Source organism: Equus caballus, chromosome 5, assembly GCF_041296265.1.
Source record: "Equus caballus isolate H_3958 breed thoroughbred chromosome 5, TB-T2T, whole genome shotgun sequence".
NCBI lineage: Eukaryota > Metazoa > Chordata > Mammalia > Perissodactyla > Equidae > Equus > Equus caballus.
In genome coordinates this window covers 60,097,335-60,117,529 of record NC_091688.1, presented here as the reverse complement: position 1 = coordinate 60,117,529, position 20,195 = coordinate 60,097,335, and the positions used below count along the sequence as shown (strand labels likewise).

Below are 20,195 nucleotides of genomic sequence, written 5' to 3'. Positions count from 1 at the left end.
TAGTTGATAAAATATAACAAAACTCATTTGAAACACCAATCCCAAAACATCATCAGAATCTAATTACTTAGAGCTATTCATTCAATAAATATTTACTGAGTAACCACTATGTGGCAGGCACTGTGGAGATAGAAGGAAAGAAAGACAATCACTGTCCTTAGAAATTGTCCAGTGCGGACAAACAACTCACAAAATCCAGGCGCTTACCAGAAAATTCAATACTTTCTGTTATCTACTTCTATTAAGAGCCTAGTTGAGAGAAGGGATGGGTGAAGATTATTTGAAAGATATGCAGTCCATCTATATATCCAGGCAGTAGAAGTCCTTGAATTCAGCTGGATGATATTTGGATCATGTCAAGTCCTTGAAGAAATGCGTTCACTAAGCTCCATGTGAAAGTTATGCTCTCTGCCTTCACTGAAGAAGACCATAAGAGAGTCACGTGAAACCCTTTACTAACTTCCCCTAGGAATCTTATATATATCACAGTGCCACCTATGTGAGACTACATGTAAACTTCTTTTAGAAATTAGAATTGGAATGTTTCTTCCTCTCTGATGACAACTATACAACCATTTCTCTTTTCTCTGACTGCCAGATCACTTACAGAGCTAAATCTGAGGCTCAGCTCTATCAGCTATGTAGGCCCTTATGGCCTGAACATTTGGATACTTCCTCATCCCTTAACTCAGCTGGTCTTAACTGGTATTTTCATTTTCCCTGTTCTGGATTCTCTAGTTATTTATACTTTACCATCATTTTATTACATCTGTTCTTGCCATAAGTTGTTTCAATTAACATATAAAATTGTGGTCAGTTATGGATAAAATTAAAAGTGAGGAAGAGTGACAAGAACACAGCTACAATAGTGCTGCTAGACATATGCACTGACTGCTTTGACAGCTTGAACGAGACCCTTAATGAAGGCAGTGAGGGTCACAGAAAACTTCCTGAAAGAGCTCATGACCGAGCTGCATACTGACAGACAGACTAGGTGTTACTTAAACAAAGAAGGTATAGGGGTGAGGAGATGTTCTAGGCAAGAAATAAAAACAGGTGCCAAAGCACAGAGGTGAGAGAGAGCTTAGTGCATTCAAGAAACTGTAAGTGGTTTGCTTTTGCCAGAAGAGAGGGTGTTTTGGGGAGTGGGGAGACATGACACTGAAGAGTTACTTCAGATGCCACAGTAAGGACTTTGAACTATGGCCGAAAAAAGCATGATTACAAATATAAGAACAGTCAGCAATTTATAGAAATAATCAAGGAAAGAAGAGATGACTCCTACAAATGATGACTCTATCAGTGTCCACACACATCAGGCATCTTTAATTAGTAACACAATCGCTCAAACTGATTAGAAAAGAATCCAAATCCTATTCTTACCCCATTCCCATCCCCTTACCAACAACACTAACCTTTACATCACCTGGAAAAATGGGGTCATTCACCAATAGGTATGAGAGGAATAAGTCAATGGTCTTTGGACAAAAACACAACAACCCTCATTCTTAGATTTCCCATTCTCCTTTGTATTTGATGCTATCTGGACTCACAAGCAGCTCTAATAAGAAAAATTAAGGCACTCACAGCTATTCACCTCACTTAGAAAAGGCAGCAAGAATCTGTTATGATTTTATTTCTCCAATTGTTCCAATCACAGTTTCTAATACAGAAATAAAACCATTCAGTGCCTCAGTCCTAGCCTCATTTTGTTTCACGGAGATCTGCATTTCCAAGTTCTCGGGCTCCAACAGCAGTTCTGTTAAGAACAGACAGCCAGTATCATCCTGTGCACTGAGGTAGGCTTTCCATGGCTGAGCCCCTGCCCTGCTCATTGCAATGGTCTGGATGTTCACTACTTGCAGGGCCATCTGGAGGGTGTCAGGATGGACTGCTCCCTGCCAAGGGAGTACTTGCTGATGAGCAACTTTGAGGTGAAGCCAAGTTTTCTCAAAACATTCAGCAGTAAGCTGGCATTTGGGGACTAGCATGAGGGCTCCAGCATCAGGGAGTTCTTGTACCCTCTTCTTGTTCTCTTCAGGAATCAGGGGTCCTAAAAGAGTCAGAAAGCTTGTGTAAGAGATGTTCTTAATCTATAGGAAGTACATTTTTCATCTAGATTTCCAGAAGTACACAATATGACTTTTATCTTTGGATAAATGGCTTAAATAACCAATGATGAACTTCTTTCTTGCTCACAAAGACTTCAAATTTACGCAACAGTCTAAGATTTAGCTAGGGTATTCTACTTTCTCTACCAGTCACTGCAAAAAATAAAGATTTTTCATGACAAGATATAAAGACTATTTTTACCTGATGTGGCAAAGGATGCAGTGTTAGGAAGCTCTGGGCCACAACGCTCTGCCCCCTGACATTTAGAGATGGTTGCCCAGCGGGCTTTGCCATATACTGGCACCAGTGTGTTGAAGTCTGAAGCCCAGCTATTCACAGGTCTTTCTGCCTGATCCTCCAAAAGTCCAAGAGAAGGGTCAGATTTAGGGCTACACAGAATCCGCTTAACTTCATCAATGCCAGCTAAGAGGAGGCGATAATAGAAGAGACCTCGGTCCCGTACTGCCATATCCTTTTCTTCCTCTGAGGTACGACAACAGATTGAGTCAGTTAAAAACAAAAGCACTCCTTTTTTACCCCTGTGCCAACCAAAATAGGAGAAAAAAATGAAGGAGGGAGGAAACGCTAGAAAACATTAACATTTTATCCTTAGGTCCCAGACATGACTCAACAAACAATGCAAGCTGTGAGAATTTTTACTATTGGTTATGGCAAGTGATATTTCCTTCTGAAGAACCTACCGATGCAGTAATACAACAAACGCCCCAGCGTGTCCTGGCACTCAGCAGGTCGCGAGAGGAAAAGGCGCAGCAGGGCAGTGAGTAGCTCCATCTTAACAGCTGGAAACGTCTCTGACTTCACATTCTCCACAAAGTCTTCCAAGACATAAGGAGCATTGGGAATTCTTTCCCCATGGACACCAAGTAGCCAAATAAGTGCCTGCTTCCCCTAGGAAATGAAGGAACAAGAACAGGTGCTCAACATTTGGCTGTCCAAAACACAGAAGACAGTAGACAGTTGCAGGTTTTGCTTTTCCCCTAGCGTCAGCAGAAAAGGTATAATCTTTTATTTACTTCAACTTGGATTGTATCAATTCCGCCTACCACACTCTCTACAACAAACAGGAATGAAATTCTACCGCACAAAAGAAGACTCAAGACTGTCATAGTCTATGTTGACTGAGCAGTAAGGCTTCCTCAGCTTTGGGGCCTCTGACCCAATTTGGAGTTTAATGTTTCAGTGGAAGCTACTGAAAGATTTCTCTAAATTACTTCATGAAAGTGGTGATTAACCTAGAGTGCATATCAGAATGAGCTGTGAAGCTTCTTAAAAATATATGTGTCTAGGGGCTGGCCTGGTGGTGTAGTGGTGAAGTTCACATGCTCTGCTTCAGCAGCCCAGTGTCTGCAAGTTTGGATACCAGGCACAGACCTATACCCTGCTCATCAAGCCATGCTGTGGCAGCGTCCCACAGACAGAATAGAGGACTGGCACAGATGTTAGCTCAGGGCTAATATTCCTCCAGCAAAAAGACAAAGATTGGCAACAGATGTTAGCTCAGGGCAAATCTTCCTCACCAAAAAAAAAAAATGTGTGTGTGTGTGTGTCTAGGTCTACCACTCCTGAATATTTAAGTCAGTAGACCTGTGGTGAAGCCCAGATATTTGTAAAAATCCCACAAATGATTCTCATTTTCATTTCAGCTGAAAACTCCATGGCCTAAATTTCTAATTCAAAACTGTTCAAGAGAACAACAGAATTAAAGTATTTGTGATAAAAACTATAGCTAAATCCTAATGTTTTTATAATTTATTTTCCACTTACACCCAAAATAGAATCTGAGGTGGCAATTAACTCTAAGAATTTCTACTTCTGATACTGGGTAGAAAGAATAATTAGATTCCATCTCACAGAGCAGTCCCAAGCATTCCCCCTTTGCCTGGAAGTAAAGGCGAATTACAGTCTACCTCACTATCTTGAATGTTCTCCTCACAGCCGGGCAGGGCCTGACACACAGCTTCCGTACACTGAGGACACAACCAAACCAGGTCTCGGAAAGTTTGCACCACCACTACAACACAGCTCAGGATACAAAAGGACAAGATTAGAGCCTCCACGCAGGAAGGAATCTGAAGAAAAGTAATACATTCAGACTAGATTGCTGGGTGGATTTCTGTAAAATGGGTGTTGGAGATGTGGTCAATGATTATCTGAGAAATGTGTGACGTGGGCAATAATTTCTTAAAAGAACGCTGCTCTTAGCAGATTGCCATGAGGATAAATGAGCTAATGTAGGCAAAAGCACTTGGTAAAATGCAAAGCTGTATGCAAATGTGGGGTAGTGTTGCTGTTGAATGATACTCCAAAGACAGTATAAATGGAACCCCCAGAGTTGGGACTAGGGTGAAGCAAGGTGCCAAGGGTGTAAAACTTAAGAAGACACGCAGGGTCAGCACTTGCACGAGCCTGAGAGTGAGTGCCTCTTTAAACTTTTGCATCATAGGCACCTTGCCTGCCTCACCCTAGTGCCAGCCCTGGAAGCCACTGCTTACAGTATGCTACCTTAAAGCAAAAAGAGGGGTAAAGGTGGGGAAATAATAAGCAAGGTCATCCTAGTACCTTCATTATCTATAGAACAGCCTTGCATACCCTCTACTGTGTTAGATTTATAGACTCTCTGCTTCTCAGATGGCAAGAGATGATGATGCAAAGAAAAGTTTAAACCTCTTTGTTATTAAACAATACTTTTTGAGCAACTACTATAGGCCAGGCAATTGACAAAAAAAAAAAAAAACCTAGGGAGGCAGTCATTACCTGTGGTAATATGATCTTGTCGAAGCCCCAGCAACTCTGTTAGAATCTGCACACATTGATCCGTGTAGGTCCTGGCAATGCCGCCTACACAGGAAGGGAAAGGAAAGAAAAGCGTTAAGTCAAATATTAGCACCTCATTCTAAAATAATTCCCCACCAGCCAAAGACAAAGAGGACCAAAGATACTTAAAAAATCATCCCTTGCTTGATGAAATAAGAATCTAAGTTTGCTATTAGGGGAACTTCGGTAAAATAACTTCCCATTGAACAAGGTTGAAAACTTTCAGTAACAAAGGTATTTATGTGCCAGCGCGATATGAGGTACTGTTCACTGCAGCACATCCGCACAGGAATATTCCTGCCGGGAACATGTGACAGCAGTCTCCTGACTGTAGGATTTCTACTTTCCTCTTTGTTCCCTCTTCTCTGCCCCTAAAAAATACTTTATTCTACACATGAGGGTTCCTTCTCCTCCTCCACATGAAGCTCTCCAAAACTTAGCTGCCCAGCTGCTTTCATTTTGTGAGTCACTCTAGCCTCTTAAATTCCAGAGTAGTATGAATAAGTCTGTAAAACTCAGGATTTATTCTGTGTTGGTCTCTACTCAGCACAATACATAGCCCATAGTAGAAACCCAACAAACAACGGGTGAAGTGACATAGGACTTTGCGTCAGGAGAGCTGGGTTCCAGGCCCAGGTCCGGAACTGTATGACCTTTTGATAAGTTAATAACCTTTTTGTGACTTGAGTTTTTTCATCTTTAAAACAAAGTTAATAACACTTGTCCACTTTTCCTGACTGCCTCACTTCATAAGGCTGTGTTGAGACGATACACAGGAAGGCATTCTGGAGAGTAGACAACAAAGGCAATATAAACTTTAAGTATTGTAGTTTGAGTTATCTGTATTCTCTATTCTGGAAGATATGGCAATACCAGTGTTGACAAAAAAACTTTTTTTGTCCCTCTCCCCCTTATTTGTAGTCATTGACCCAATTCTTCAGTGCACAGTACTTTGTCTCTGAAGCAAGATTCATTCCCCTTGCTCTCTATGGTTCCACAGCTTTCTAGCTGGTTGGTCTAGGCTCTCAGAACGAAAAAGTAGCAGATACCCACCTATGGCAAAGATGGCAGCCTGCGCAAAGTCAGCAGACACATCAGTACAGTACCCTCGAAGTTCCTCTAACACCTGTTGCACGTTCTCATCATTCACCAGCTCACACAGCACCTCCACCTTCTGTAGCTTGATGTAGTGGGGCTCCGAGTAGGAGCAAAAAAACTTTTTGTAGTGGCTGCTAAAGTGACCTGGCAAACTATGCAAGATCTGGCGCACATGACAGAGGGCAGCAAAACAGAGCTCGCGGCTCTCTGAAGAACAAGCAGCCAGCAAAGGCCCCTTGACTTGCACAAGCACATCAGTTTGTACATGGGGGAATTTTTTTGCCAAGATCAGAAAGAGTTTGGTGGCTCCCATAACCACGCCTGGGCTACTGCTCTTGAGAAAGCTGTCCAACAGATTGAGAATGTCAAACAGCTCCTCCTCACTGCGGGGTTGGTAGCGTAGCAGAAAGTACAATACTTCAGCCTGGCCCCACTGGTCCAGTTTTGACATTCTATCCAAAAAAAGAAAAGAAAAGTGCTGTTTCAGCAACAAAATTAGGATCATCTCCCTGTTACTGCCATGTTACCAGTCATCTATTCATCGTAACAAGGGGAGAATTCTTGAAAATAGGCTGTGCCATAATCGAATTATTCTTTTTACATACTATTTAAAATATTTTATACAAAATAGGCTTTCAATTCCAAGATCAGTTTACAGTACAAATGCACACTCATCTAAGGCCAAAGACATGATCACTATACCCTAGATCCAGACTCTCTACATTTTAAGACAGCATAAACGGCTTAGTTTGGGGAACACAATGACTAGAGGACAGAATCTATCCCCTCAGGATGTTCCTGCCATCTCTTGGTATCAGCCAAAGAAACTAAGACAAATAAAAGAAATCTTCTCAATGAAATACGAGGAAGTTAATAGTTATAGTTAACTTTCTTTACCACTCTACAGAAGTTGTTCAAGACCTCTCCTTAACTCAACACATAGATAAGATCCCCCTGGGATGCAGATCTTATCATAGCAAAAAGAGCACTGAAGCATGCAAACCGATTTAAGAGATGGTGGGCGATGGGCTTATTGATGACAACACCTCCTTCCTGTTTCAGAATTTCCTCTAGAGACCTCAGGCAGTTCACAACCACAATTGGATCCTGGTCACGCAGCAAACTGTATAATTCATTTACCAGGGCACCATCTGTAAAAGAGAACAAACATCTCAGGCAAAGAAGAAAAGCTTCAGAGTCGCAGGGAAAAAGCCAGAGTGTAACAGCTCCAGACAGACAAAGCTGAACTCGGCTACAAAAATAACAAAGGCAATAACAAAGCGCAAGGCAAAAAAACTGCCATCTCCAGGCTGTTGTAACTAATGCAAAGGATCTCACCTGGACCCCAAAGAAAGGACTTCTCTAATCTCAGAAAATACCAAGCCCTGCATCCTACTTAAAGAGACAGGTACAGAAGTAGGGCAACATTATTATTTTCTACCAAAGCTACAATCTTTTACAAAGGTACACATAGAATGGAGGCACAAAAAAATGTTGATCATGATGGATTACACTGAAACTCACCCACTTCAGAGTCTCCATGAAGATTATGCATCTTGGCACAACCAAGGACTGCCACCCTCCTGACATACGAAGCCTTATCATGCAGACCATTGAGAATAGGCTGTTGGATATACTCCTGCACACCAGGCATCCTGAACAACACATCTTGAAGTCAGCCAAATCCTAAATACTAGTTTTGACATAATTCAGCCTCTATTCACTTAACAAAGGGTTTAGCAGATATTTGAACGTGCATCTATCAGATCATAAAGAACTGGAGAAAGCTGCTGCCATACTTCAAAAGCCATACTTGACTTTTCATTTGGAATCATGCTGCATTGGCAGCAAAAATATACATATACATAATTGTTTAGAAACCTTTAACCAAAACCAAGAACTATTTCACCAAGAGTGAGGGTGGAAAACTCCCTTTAATGAAACCATGATATAGTTTCTTAAACCAAAGCAATGGCTCAGAACCTGAGTTCAAGTTACAACAGTGTTTCCCCCAATATTAAGGAGCTGAAACAAATTGTCAGCATTAAAAACTTGTCCCATGAGCTCCTGAAGTCATCAGCCACTGAGAAACAGGCAGGGAAGAGGGTGCTCACCTGAGGCTACACATGCTCCGTAGGGCCAGCCCTCGCACCATCGGATTGGGGTCCGAACAGTCTTTGCACAATGTATTGATGGCCAGGAGAGCCAGATCTGGTTTCAGGGGGGCATATGTGCACATGTACAGATACACCAACTTCTTCTGAACAATATCTACAGTGGCACTGGCCTTCACCATTTCCATGAAAACAGCAGACATGTCCAAGCCCTGAGTCATGTGCCTAAAACCAACATACATAGCAGGAAGATGTAAAATATATAATCGCCAACATACAACAGAAGGCATTTTACTTATGCACGCCCTGGTTATCCAACTAGATTGTGATCTCTTAGAGGGAAGCAACCAGGTCTACTATATCACACAATACTTCACACCATGGGCGTGCAATAAACGTTCTTCTATTCATTCAATAAACACTTACTGAATTCCTAGTACATTCCAGTGAAATTCAGCTTTTACATTCCAGGGATATGCTCTGGGGACATAATTTTGAATAAGGCATGGTTTTAGATCTCTAGGAGCTCAAGGAACCAGACAAAAACACCACTAATTACACTACGATAGATAAGTATCATAACTGAAGTAACAGAGAAGGTGCAGTGGGGATCCAGAGGTCTAATATTGCCAGGAAGTCATAAAATGTTTCCACAGAGGAAGTAATACTTTAGTTGAACGAGCAGGAGTTGCCAGTCAAGTGTAGTAGATAGGTAATGATATATGCTATGAGGCATGTCTACGTGGTACACTATTTTGAGAATGTGCAGGTAGTTGAGTTAGCTGGGTCTTCCTTGGACTTTGCTCTGTAGATCACTGTTTCTCAAACTGTGGTCTCCTACAGCAATCTGATGGGACACTTAATATGCAGATTCCTGGCTTCCATTCCATCCCACTGAAATCAGAAGCACTGGATTGGATGAAATATTTACATTTTTTTAAAAGCACCCCAAGGGACTTTGGGGCATACTAAAGTTTGTGATCCACAGCTGTAGGCAAGAGTTATATGTTCAAATACATATGTTGGAAAACTCATTCTGGCTGAAATGAGGCAAGGTGACCTATTAGTAAGCTACTGCAACTGTTGTGGTAATGAAACCAGAACGACAGCAGCGCTAGTAAAAAATAAGTAAATAAGAGGATGGATATTTAGAACTACGAATTCACACCATCTGGCTTGAGAAGTGAAAATCAAGTATCATCAAGACTGAGTCCCACGCTTGGTCAGCTGGGTGTGGACATTCATCAACACAAATATAAGCGGAAGAGCAGGTTTGGGGAGGGGGAAGGATGTAGGTGCTATTTTGCATGTCTTTGAAGAAATATCCACGTGGAAATGCCAAACAGGCAGCAGGATATGTGAGTCCGAAGATAAAAAGGAGGTCTGTACTGGATATAGTATTATAGATCTGGGTGTCAGCAGTCTAAGTTCAAGATACGGAGGAAACCAACCGAGTAAATGAAGTTAACAGACGTCCCACAGGGAAGACTGAGATGGCACTCCAGAGAAGCAGGAGGACCAAACCATACAACTGCCATCAAGTATGGAAGCGCATTTCCTCGCTCAGAGCGGCCAGGGGTAGAGGGCCTGACGGGGGCTGCAGTGGGGGGTTAGGGTGTTGGGGGATACCTAATCACTCGCTGGATGACATTCCGGTAGCGCAGCCTATCAGCCTGAATGTGCGGGTTACACAGAGCCTTCTTCAGCTCCTTCACTACGTCTTCGGAGCCAAGGTACGGCATCTTCTCCAACAGGCCCGGGGCGGTTCCCCCAGATCACTAGGTAACTCGCGGGCTCCTTCTAGCCCTGCTGTGGGAACCTGGGTAAGGAAACGTCAGTTAGTGAAGAGACGAAAGGCGTGACCTCGCCCAGCCACAGCTTCCCCAGAGCCGGGCCCCAGGCCCCAGCACACTCAAACTTCAGCCCCCTCCGCTCCCCGGCCAGCCTCCCGCCGGGCTCTTCGCTTCCCTCCCGGGACGTGCAGGCTGCCTCGCTCCGCGCATAGACCTCTCCGGCTACCTCTAGGCCTTCGGCCCGATTTCCAGCCCGGCAGCCGACAGTCCGCAGACCCCGCCCTCTCCGGTCCAGCCTTTCTGGCGCCTCCACGTGGTGGCCGTCACGGTTAGGCCCAATCACGCTTTCTGAGGAAGTCCCGCCTCCCCCGCGAGCCGAGCAGCTGCCACTCACCCTCTCTGGGCGAGCGCGGAGCGCGGCGCGGCCCCCGACCTTAGGGTGTCGGTCCCACAGGCCCTCGCCTCCCGGCGCAGCCGCACGGCTCCCTCTGGTGGAGCTGCGGCAGACAGTCGGAGATCGGCTACTTGGGCCTGTCTTCGCCCGGCAGTGGGCGCTTTGAGTGCCGGGCCTAGACCCCAGGTCCCGCCCGCGGCTAGAGGCGCGATTTTCGATTCTTCCCCCGACTCCCGCGAGCACCGTCACTTCCTTCTTTCTGCCACTCTAGTAACTTATTCGTCTACTGGGCTGGCTTTCTCTCAGGATCTCTGGCCCTGGTCTTGCCCCAGCATGACTCTTTTCAGGGCGCCGTTGTGGGAGCCTCACGCAGGAGGTCTGTTCCCATGAAGATCCCACTGGTGACTCTCCAACCCCGCCACCATGAACGGGGTCCTGATCCCCAATACGCCCATCGCCGTGGACTTTTGGAGCCTGCGCCGGGCTGGTTGCGCACGGCTCTTCTTCTTGTCCCACATGCACTCGGACCACACCGTGGGTCTGTCTAGCACCTGGGCCCGGCCCCTCTACTGCTCCCCAATCAGCGCTTACCTCTTGCATCGTCACCTACAGGTATGGGGGGCTACAGTCGGCCTCCGAGAGCTGGTCCAGGCGTCTGAGTGGGGACTTCCTATCTGTCACAGCCGTGGAGTCGCAGAGTAGGGGCCAGGAGGACTGATTTTTACAATGCAGGAATTGTTTGAAACCAGAAATGCATCTTTAGCACAGAATAGGAGTGTGGCTTCCAACTGGCCGACTTGGGATGTTTCGGCACCAAGTTGGGGAGATCTTTGAGTCCAGCCAAGAACTATTCCTGGCTTTGCACATAAGCTAGGCCAATGTTTCCCAGACTTGCCTCATCCTAAGAATCCACCTAATGTGCTGGGTAAATATACAGATTCTCCAGCCCCTCCCCATACCCCATCTGATTCAGTAGCTATAGCTAGTGCAGGTCCTGGAAACCTGGTTGGGATTTTTTTAACAGGTGTCCCCAAAGGATTATGATGATCAGGAAAGTCTGAAAATCGCTGACTAGACTGTTTTCTGGATCTTTATTTAAAATTGTACAAAGGGTAGGGTGGAGAGTGGGAGGAGAAATGGTGAATTGTTTGGGAATCCCCTTTACAGCTTGGGCTCCTGGGCAGCTCAAGATTTGGTCAGCTTTCCGTGATTGGGGAAAGGGATGGTTCCTGATCCAGGGAGGTATCAGGGAGGGGAGTCTGTGTTCATTGGGATGCCCAACTGTTTCCTCAGGTATCCAAGCGGTGGATCCGAGCCCTGGAAGTTGGTGAGAGCCATGTCCTGCCTCTAGATGAAATTGGGCGAGAGACCATGACCGTAACCCTCATTGATGCCAATCACTGCCCTGGCTCTGTCATGTTTCTCTTTGAAGGCTACTTTGGAACCATCCTCTACACAGGTGGGCCTCCCGGGGGGTCCCTCCTACCCTCCCAGCCTAGACACTACTTTTCCTGAGCAGCCTTAACTCATAATGGAAGTCTGGAGGTCTCCTAGCCTCATCCCATATGAGCACAGTGACCCTTTCTCAACTGATTTCTCATTTAAGAGTCCACACTTTGTAAAGAGTAATCCAAAAACAGGAACAGGATGGAGACATTTCCACAGAGAAGCTATACTGTATTAGTTCAGTACCAGACTCCGTGATAGTTTTTCCACAGGCCAGTAAGAAAATGCCCATCTGTTTGTTGTTTGAGGTGGGAGAGGCTTGTCTTCTGTTCTTTTGTCTCTAACTCTCTACCCACCCCATGTTCTTCTTCAGGTGATTTTCGGTATACGCCATCCATGCTAAAGGAGCCAGCCCTGCGAGTGGGGAAACAGATCCATACCTTATACCTAGATAACACCAATTGCAACCCAGCCCTGGTTCTTCCTTCCCAACAAGAAGCTGCCCGCCAGATTGTCGAGCTCATTCGAAAGCACCCACAACATCACATAAAGATTGGTGAGTGCTTTCCTTTCCTTTTTCTCTCTCCCGTGGCTAGTGAATCTAGATTCTTTCGGGGTTTCTCACATCTTTCAATCTTGGTGCAGATCTCCCCTTCTCCTTGAAACCTACCCCGACCACCTTATCTAAAATCGCAATCTTCCCACCATCCATACTCCTACATTCCCAACTCCTGCTATCTATACCAATTCAACTTCTCATTTTTTCATGGCACTCATCACCTTCCAATATATTCTATACATTTTAATACGCTGTTGCTTATTGTTTATTGTCTAGCCCCACTTCCACTGCCACACACACACACTCACACACAGAGAAATATAAATTCCTTGAAAGCATGGACAGAAGTAAGAAGAAATCTTGTGTGTTTGTGGAACAGAGAAGCAGCAGCCAGTATGACAGAGGCACAGTGGGTGAGGAGGTTGGAAAGGCAGGAGGGACTGAAGTACTCATAAGCCATTTTGAACTTGATCCTAAACGCAACCATTGCTCTTAGGACAAAGAACTATTGAAGAGTTCTAAGTAGGAGAGGGACAGTATTGCACTTATCACCTTAACAATGTATTCCATAATTTACGTATTTGTTGTATTTAGTTTTTATTATCTGTGTCCTCTGCTAGAATGTAAATTCCACAATGGCAGGGCTCTTGGTTTTACTTATGGATATATCCCAGAGGCCTAGATTATTGCCTGATGAGGCATTCAATAAATATTTGTTATATGAGTGAATGAAATTTATCAGTATGTAGATATTCAAGTGAATGTTATGCTTAAAATTAGATACATTGAAAAACCAACTAGATGCTTGTTCTAGTGATTCCACATAGTACACTTGGAGACTCTTCTTTTGGAATTGGCTTTTGAGATAGTTTATGAAAATCAATTTTTGTTTTTAAAATGTAATAGATTTGGTTCTAAATCACTTTTATTTTTTTGAGGAAGATTAGCCCCAAGCTAACATCTGTGCCCATCTTCCTCTATGTTATATGTGGGATGCCTGCCACAGCATGGCTTGATGAGGGACGTGTAGGTCCGCGCCCAGGATCCAAACTGGCGAACCCCAGGCTGCCAAAGTGGAGCCTGTGAACTTAACCTCTGTGCCACCGGGCCAGCCCCCCTAAATGACTTTTTTGACTCTTTCCAAAATTATAATGAATCCACAAAAGGAAAAAATTTTAACACCATGATGAATATTTTAAAAAGATACACCCCAATTCTGAAAGGAGTTTCAAAGTAGGGTTAAACAAAGGCATTGAAAAAAAATTGTATACTTTCTAGCATGACTAGCAAATTGGTTGAGAAATATCCCCTACTCAGGATTGTTTGGCTGCTCATGAAGAAATATCAATCCTAACTATTCTTGGAGTTTTCAATGCAGAGTTTTCCCAGACAAGCACAGCTGGCTAGGAGGGTGCTGTAGAAGGGCTTAATTTTGCAAATATATAATAAGCTCCTATGTGCCAAGTATTCTGATAGGCAGTGGGAATAGAAAGATGAATAAGATATGAGGGCTTACAGTCTAGTAGTAAAGGACCTAGAAAAAGTAAAAAAAAAAAAAAAAAAAAGTGAGTGGAGAGGAAAATGGAAAGGGAAAAGAAAATCAGCTACATGTGTGCCCAAAGAGTGAGGTTTTGAACCATGATGAGAAACAAGATGGATATTAAAAAACCTGTAATTTCTTTAAAGGAGTTCACCGTTTGGTGGTGGACTTGAAATACACCTTCAGGAAAGGCCTAGGGGCCGGCCCGGTGGCGCAGTGGTTAAGTGCGCACGTTCCGCTTCTCAGCAGCCCAGGGTTTGCCAGTTTGGATCCCGGGTGCAGCCGCGGCACCGCTTGGCAAAAGCCATGCTGTGGTAGGCGTCCCACATATAAAGTAGAGGAGGATGGGCATGGATGTTAGCTCAGGGCCAGTCTTCCTCAGCAAAAAGAGGAGGATTGGCAGCAGTTAGCTCAGGGCAAATCTTCCTTAAAAAAAAAAAAAAAAAAAGCCTGAAAACAACTATTAAACAACATGTCCCGTATCTGTTACCATAACCGTTACCCAAATTTAGGCCTCCATTTCTTTCTGTGTAAGTACTGTTTGGGCCTTTTAACTGGTGTGTCTGCTTTCAGTGTCTTCTCCTCCAGGCCGTTGAATTACACTGCTGTCAGTTTTTTTTCCTAAAGCCCTGCTCTGGTCATATTAATCCTGTGATTAGAATTAGCCATGTTCCTGCTGCAGACTCTTCAATGGCTCCCCTTCAATTACAGAATTAAGGCCAAGCTTCTCAGCAGTACATACAAGGCCCTCTACTCTATGGCCCTTGCTTCCCTCTCCAGTGTCATTTCTTACCAGTTTCTCCTTTGTACTTCAGTGGCGCCAAACTGACCCGTCTTAAAATGTTCTCTACCATCCCTTCTCTTGCCACCTTAACTCATCCTTGAAGACTTGGCTTAGTTGTCATTTTTCAGGAAACTTTCCCTAACTCTATCAACTGGTGGATACTTTTTTATGCCCTCTTAATACTGTGTGCCTCTCCCCAACATGGCCCTTAACCACCTTGTTTCTGGGTCCCCATGTAGATTATACTCCTTGAGGACTGAAACTTTGTTTGTTTTCACAGGGCCTAACACTTGATAGATGCTTACCTTTGTTGAACTGAATGAATGAGTGGATTCTGTGTTAACCCCCCTGTACTCCATTCTCCATACATCTCAGCTCAAATGCCACCTCCTCCCTGATTGCCCAATTAATTTCGTGTATTTTAGTTAAACATTTGGTTGATTTATTAGGATTCCCCAGTAGCTTCATTCTTTTCCTTCTCTTACTTTCCCCGATCCCTTTAACGTGATTCAGGACTCTATAGCCTGGGAAAAGAGTCACTGCTGGAGCAGCTGGCCCTGGAGTTTCAGACCTGGGTGGTATTGAGTCCTCGGCGCCTGGAGTTGGTGCAGCTGCTGGGCCTGGCAGATGTGTTCACAGTGGAGGAGAAGGCTGGCCGCATTCATGCTGTGGACCACGTAGAGATCTGCCATTCTGCCATGCTGCACTGGAACCAGACCCACCCTACCATTGCCATCCTTCCCACAAGCCGGAAAATCTGCAGATCCCACCCCGATATCCACATCATCCCCTACTCTGACCATTCCTCCTACTCTGAGCTCCGAGCCTTTGTCTCAGCATTAAAGCCTTGCCAGGTGGTGCCCATTGTCAGTCGACAGCCCTATAAGGGCTACTTTCAAGATAGCCTGAGCCCCAGGCTCTCTGTGCCCCGGATTCCAGACTCTGTGCAGCAATACATGAGTTCTTCCTCTAGAAAACCAGGCTTTCTCTGGCTGTTATTAAAAAGGAGACTAAAGAGGCCGAGAACCCAGGGTGTCGTGTTTGAACCCCTTGAGGAAAATGCTGATCAATCTCAAGCTGACAGGGACTCAAAGAAGGCCAAGAATGAGAACCTTTCTGGGGACCTTGAGAAGCAACCCTCCCTCCAGCCTTTGCAGATCAAGCAGCAGCTATTCCCAGACCTCTGTAGCAAAGAATGGGATGGGGCAGCCTCTCTCTCTGAGTCCCAGAAGTTGGTGACTGTATTGACTGCCCCCTTGGGTTTTTCACTGCACTTAAGGTCTACAGATGAGGAATTTCTCTCTCGAGAAACTGAGGAGGAAATTGGTGTAGGGTCCCACGTGGTACCCGGGGGAGACAATGACGGCTCAGCACCCACAGGGAACCAGAGCGCTTCGATGGGCCAGGATTCTCCCCTGTCTCACAGCAGCCAGGCTGCCCCTCTTCTGGCTCCTGAGTTCAGGGGCCTGGCACTAAAATACCTTCTGACTCCAGTGAACTTTTTCTACGCAAGGTTCTCTTCCAGGGGCTTTGACCAGCAAGTAGAAAAATACCATAAACCCTATGCTGAAGTATAGACGGGAGCGTACAGAATGACAACTTTGTTTGATCCAACACTGCAGTTTGGAAGATAGTGGCTGCTGGCTGCTGGGGAGTTTGTTTTGGGCCTTACTTTTCTGTTTTCACAGGATCCTTACGGGCTTAACCTGGAAGTGACACTTCTCAACGTGTGTTCATCCTAGTGCCTATGGGATCCTTGGTTTTATAGTTAACTGTGTTTAGGAAACACTTTCATTATAACTCCTTCACAATATGCATGAGCACATTAAAGGTTCTGAGAAGTCCTGCAGTAACTTAATCTGTTTAACCCAGTATTTCTCTAACTTTTTGGAACATGGAATCCTCTTATGTAGCTGTAGAAAGAGATAGTCTGAATCAAAAAGGACCAAGTTATTCCCATTGTTATTTTGAGCGTCATGTGCCATTCTCCCTGTCCCCTTTCCTTCTTCCTAGATAAAAGTCCCCAGGTAGGTCTGTTTTTTAAGTTAGGAACTGTGGTGCTGGAGGATAAAGTGATGATCCAGGCAGCATGTTCCAATTCTGAATGTCACTGACTTGCTGTGACCCCATTCAAATGACTTCCTGTCTCTACCTCTGGGAGGGAACAGGAAGGGATGAAGAGCCTTGGAACAGTGGAGAAAAATTCCACGTCTGCCTGTATGAGAGTTTGCAGTTAGTATCACTGGGGACCTATCTGGAACAGAGCCAGCTGGGGCATTGGGCACCCCTCACCGGGGCAGTACCTGAAACCCAGCTGAACATTAGGCTTAGGATACGTCAGGCCTCCCAGCTGCCTAGAGGCCCTGACCGTTTGGCTGAAATAAAGTTACAAAAGATCAAATGTGCTGCCAGATATTCCTGATTGTTCACATAGCTGGGATATTTGCTGCTCCCCCCGCACCCCCCTCGGATTGAGTAGGGAGCCAGAGCACACAGCCTGTTTGTTTTAGTATCCAGGGCAGAGACCAAAGAGCCAGCTGGTGGAAGGGGTGGGGGTGTGCAGTTCTACCCTGTCCTTCTGCTCACAGCCTGACAAAATGCCAAACCAGTAAGCAGGACAGCAGATACCATAGGCTCAGAGAGGGGGCACAGGCATGTAGAACTGGGCACATGGATTAAAAACTGCTTCAGAATGGAGCCTTGAGTCTTTGCAATGAAGAAGCCTCTGTATCTTGTTCAGGAAAAAGAAGTTTTCTACTTTTGGAGGAAGATAGGAAGAATTTAGAAAGCAAAATAAGGCCGTGTTCTTGGGCGACCCATATACGGCTCTGTTTTGTCGGTGACCTTCCCGTGGGCCCACTAGGAGCCGCAGTAGGGGAGGCGTGTGGGGCAGCAGGAAACATGGCCATTGTCCTGGGCCTGAGTCCAGGGCACGCTGGGCAGACAGAGCATGCTTAAATAGCAGAGCCCCAGTTCCTCATCTGGTAACCAGGGACTGATACCTCCCTCTCTGATTGTCGTGGAGGTTAGATGATTGGTAAAGTTGCTAACTGAGTGCCTACCACATGAGGGGTAATTCAAATATTGGTTCTCTTAGCCTCTAATTCTTTAAAAAAAAAATTATTCTGTATATAAAACAAGAAACTGGACATCATAAAAATATAAAGAAGAAAAAATCAATTATAATTCCTCCATGTAAATCAGTTGTTTTCTACCAGTCTTTTTCTGTGGATGTAAATATTAAATAGGTAAATTTTTTTCAAAATTGGGGTAATACTGTATATAATTTTATATTCTGCATTTTACTTTCTTAACAGTATCTTAAGCATTTCTTCGTATTATTCAAATATGATTTTAATAGTTGTATAATACCCTATCATAGTATATCTTAAGCCATTTCCATATTATTCAAAATTTTGTGTGCCCGTTTTCACGATTCTACATATTACAATGAACATCCTTATGCATATATCATGGCATTTTGTTTATTTCCTTAGAGTAAATTACTGGAAGTGGGATTACAGTTTTATGTTCTTGATGCAAATCATGCAAATTGCCCTTCAGAAAGGATTCCTTACCATCCTTTCTGAAGAAGAGGCTAGTATTCAAATACCTTGAAGATTCATTAAGTTCAGAGGACATCATTAGAATGGTACATGTAAACACATGGAAAACCACCTTGTGTGATAAGTTAATAAATATTTACTAAGCTGTGTGGGCAAGGCTTAGCCTGACTTCTAGCTGCCTCAGTTCTGTGCTACCCAAGGTGTCTGGGAGAGATAAGGTAGCCTTCAGTACCAGGGTCCCCAGATTGGTGTTATCTTCTAGGAACAAGGGAACTTGTCCTCTCTTGGCACATGCTGTATCACACGCATTCCTTGAAGTAGGATCTGTGTGAATTCAGATGGGGGAACAGAAGCAAAGGGCTTTGAGGCATTTAGTTGTTGGTGGCATGTTTGTGTTTTATTAACAGAAAAATTCCATACTATTCTAAAGTAAATGTCTGGCTTCTTATAATAGACATTAGCAGTTTCCTTATTTGTTTGATTTCTCAACACTCTCATATAAAAAGGCTGCATTGGGGGCTGGCCCGGTGGCGCAGCAGTTAAATTCACACGTTCCACTTTAGCGGCCCGGGGTTCGCTGGTTCAGATCCCGCATGCGGACATGGCACCACTTGGCAAGCCATGCTGTGGCAGCCATCCCAAATATAAAGTAGAGGAAGATGGGCACAGATGTTAGCTCAAGGCCAGTCTTCATATATAAAGTAGAGGAAGATGGGCACGGATGTTAGCTCAGGGCCAGTCTTCCTCAGCAAAAAGAGGAGGATTGGCGGCAGATGTTAGCTCAGGGCTAATCTTCCTCAAAAGAAAATAAAAAATAAAAAGGCTGCATTGCGTATATCTTTAAGTAGTTAATTTATTTTTAGAATCTAAGGATGACCCCATAGATCTAAGATCTTGCAATTAGGCTTGAAGATCCTGGGAGAAAGGAAGTTCCCTAGAGATCAATTAGTTATTTGTTTCATGATCTGTGGGAAAACTTGTACTTTTTCACAATGAGACTACAGTGACTTAAGTCCCTTTAGAGAAGAAAATCTGCCTGGCTGGCTTTGGGGGACCATCCCTCACTCCTGACCCAGACTGCCCTTTGTGGTAGGAAACAGGAGATAAGTGAGTTTGCTTGTTCAAGAAAAGGGATTTGGACCTGGGTTCTCTATCTCAAGTCCACTCCCAGGGAGACAGTTCTCTGCCTTCTTGGAATGATTCTCAAGCAGGAGAAATTCCATCTGGAGGTCCAGGTGCACATATTTTTGGTGCTACCGTTAGTGAGCAGCTGTCAGTCTGCCAGCCTGCTTCCCACCCCTCAACCTTCCTGCCACCACAACAAGCTGTTTTGTCTTGTGTTCCCGGCGCTTCCCCATTTCTCTTCCTCATGACGTCCCACCTACATTGGCACAGAACAATTCTGCTTGCTCTTGTAATTATCTGAATCTGTGACTGCCTGTGGGGGGATTCTCAGAATGGTTATGCTTGCCTTTATTTTGACCACAATGCTTTTATTTAACTATACTCTTCCACCTCGACTCTCTCATTCCTGGGGAACTTTCTCTTCTTCGAACACATCCTTGACCCACTGGATCACAGAAAGCTCCCAGAATCTTGGGTTTTGTTCTTTTCCTGGACAGATAGTTTACTGATTCATCTTTCAATCACACAAAACTTCTAGCTAGCCTTGGGTTAGCCTTTCCCTTACCATATTCACATATTGAAAACACTATTGTATTACAGCTATTTTACCAATCTTGAATCCTCTCATCAATTTATAGTAAGTTTAGGGAGTGGAGGATGAAGAGTTTATCCCCAGTGCTACAATCCTATTCTTAATGTGCTCACTGAAAGGTCCCTTTGAGGAACCAAGAAAATTGGGTCAAGCTCAATCACTCTACTAATCAGACTATGTCTAAACAAAGCCTCAGGGTGGGATCAGACTCCTGGTGTGTAGGCAGTCAGGGATATA

The 20,195-nt window shown here is 44.5% G+C and overlaps 2 protein-coding genes across 3 annotated transcripts in view; one reads left to right on the top strand and one right to left on the bottom strand.

Moving 5' to 3' along the window:
- Positions 1 to 18,942, top strand: part of DCLRE1B (DNA cross-link repair 1B) — a 51,033-nt gene extending 32,091 nt beyond the window's left edge. The window contains exons 1-4 of one of the 2 annotated variants that reach the window (XM_001495742.5): positions 10,472 to 10,958; positions 11,640 to 11,805; positions 12,166 to 12,348; positions 15,189 to 18,942. In XM_001495742.5, the coding sequence (XP_001495792.1) occupies positions 10,770 to 10,958; positions 11,640 to 11,805; positions 12,166 to 12,348; positions 15,189 to 16,252 (1,602 nt within the window). In that variant the 5' untranslated portion in view covers positions 10,472 to 10,769 and the 3' untranslated portion in view covers positions 16,253 to 18,942. Of the gene's footprint in view, positions 1 to 10,471; positions 10,959 to 11,639; positions 11,806 to 12,165; positions 12,349 to 15,188 lie in introns of those variants that run through there. The other variant, XM_023642130.2, reaches the window with a different exon arrangement.
- AP4B1 (adaptor related protein complex 4 subunit beta 1) lies at positions 1,621 to 10,289 on the bottom strand. The gene is made up of 11 exons (XM_005610305.4): positions 10,179 to 10,289; positions 9,789 to 9,978; positions 8,160 to 8,384; positions 7,570 to 7,700; positions 7,049 to 7,196; positions 6,001 to 6,497; positions 4,888 to 4,971; positions 4,041 to 4,144; positions 2,814 to 3,021; positions 2,314 to 2,595; positions 1,621 to 2,053 (listed from the first exon to the last, which is right to left on the bottom strand). The coding sequence occupies exons 2-11, from the start codon at positions 9,899 to 9,901 to the stop codon at positions 1,626 to 1,628; spliced, it is 2,220 nt and encodes a 739-aa protein (XP_005610362.1). The 5' UTR covers positions 9,902 to 9,978; positions 10,179 to 10,289; the 3' UTR covers positions 1,621 to 1,625.
- Positions 18,943 to 20,195: the final 1,253 nt, after the last annotated feature.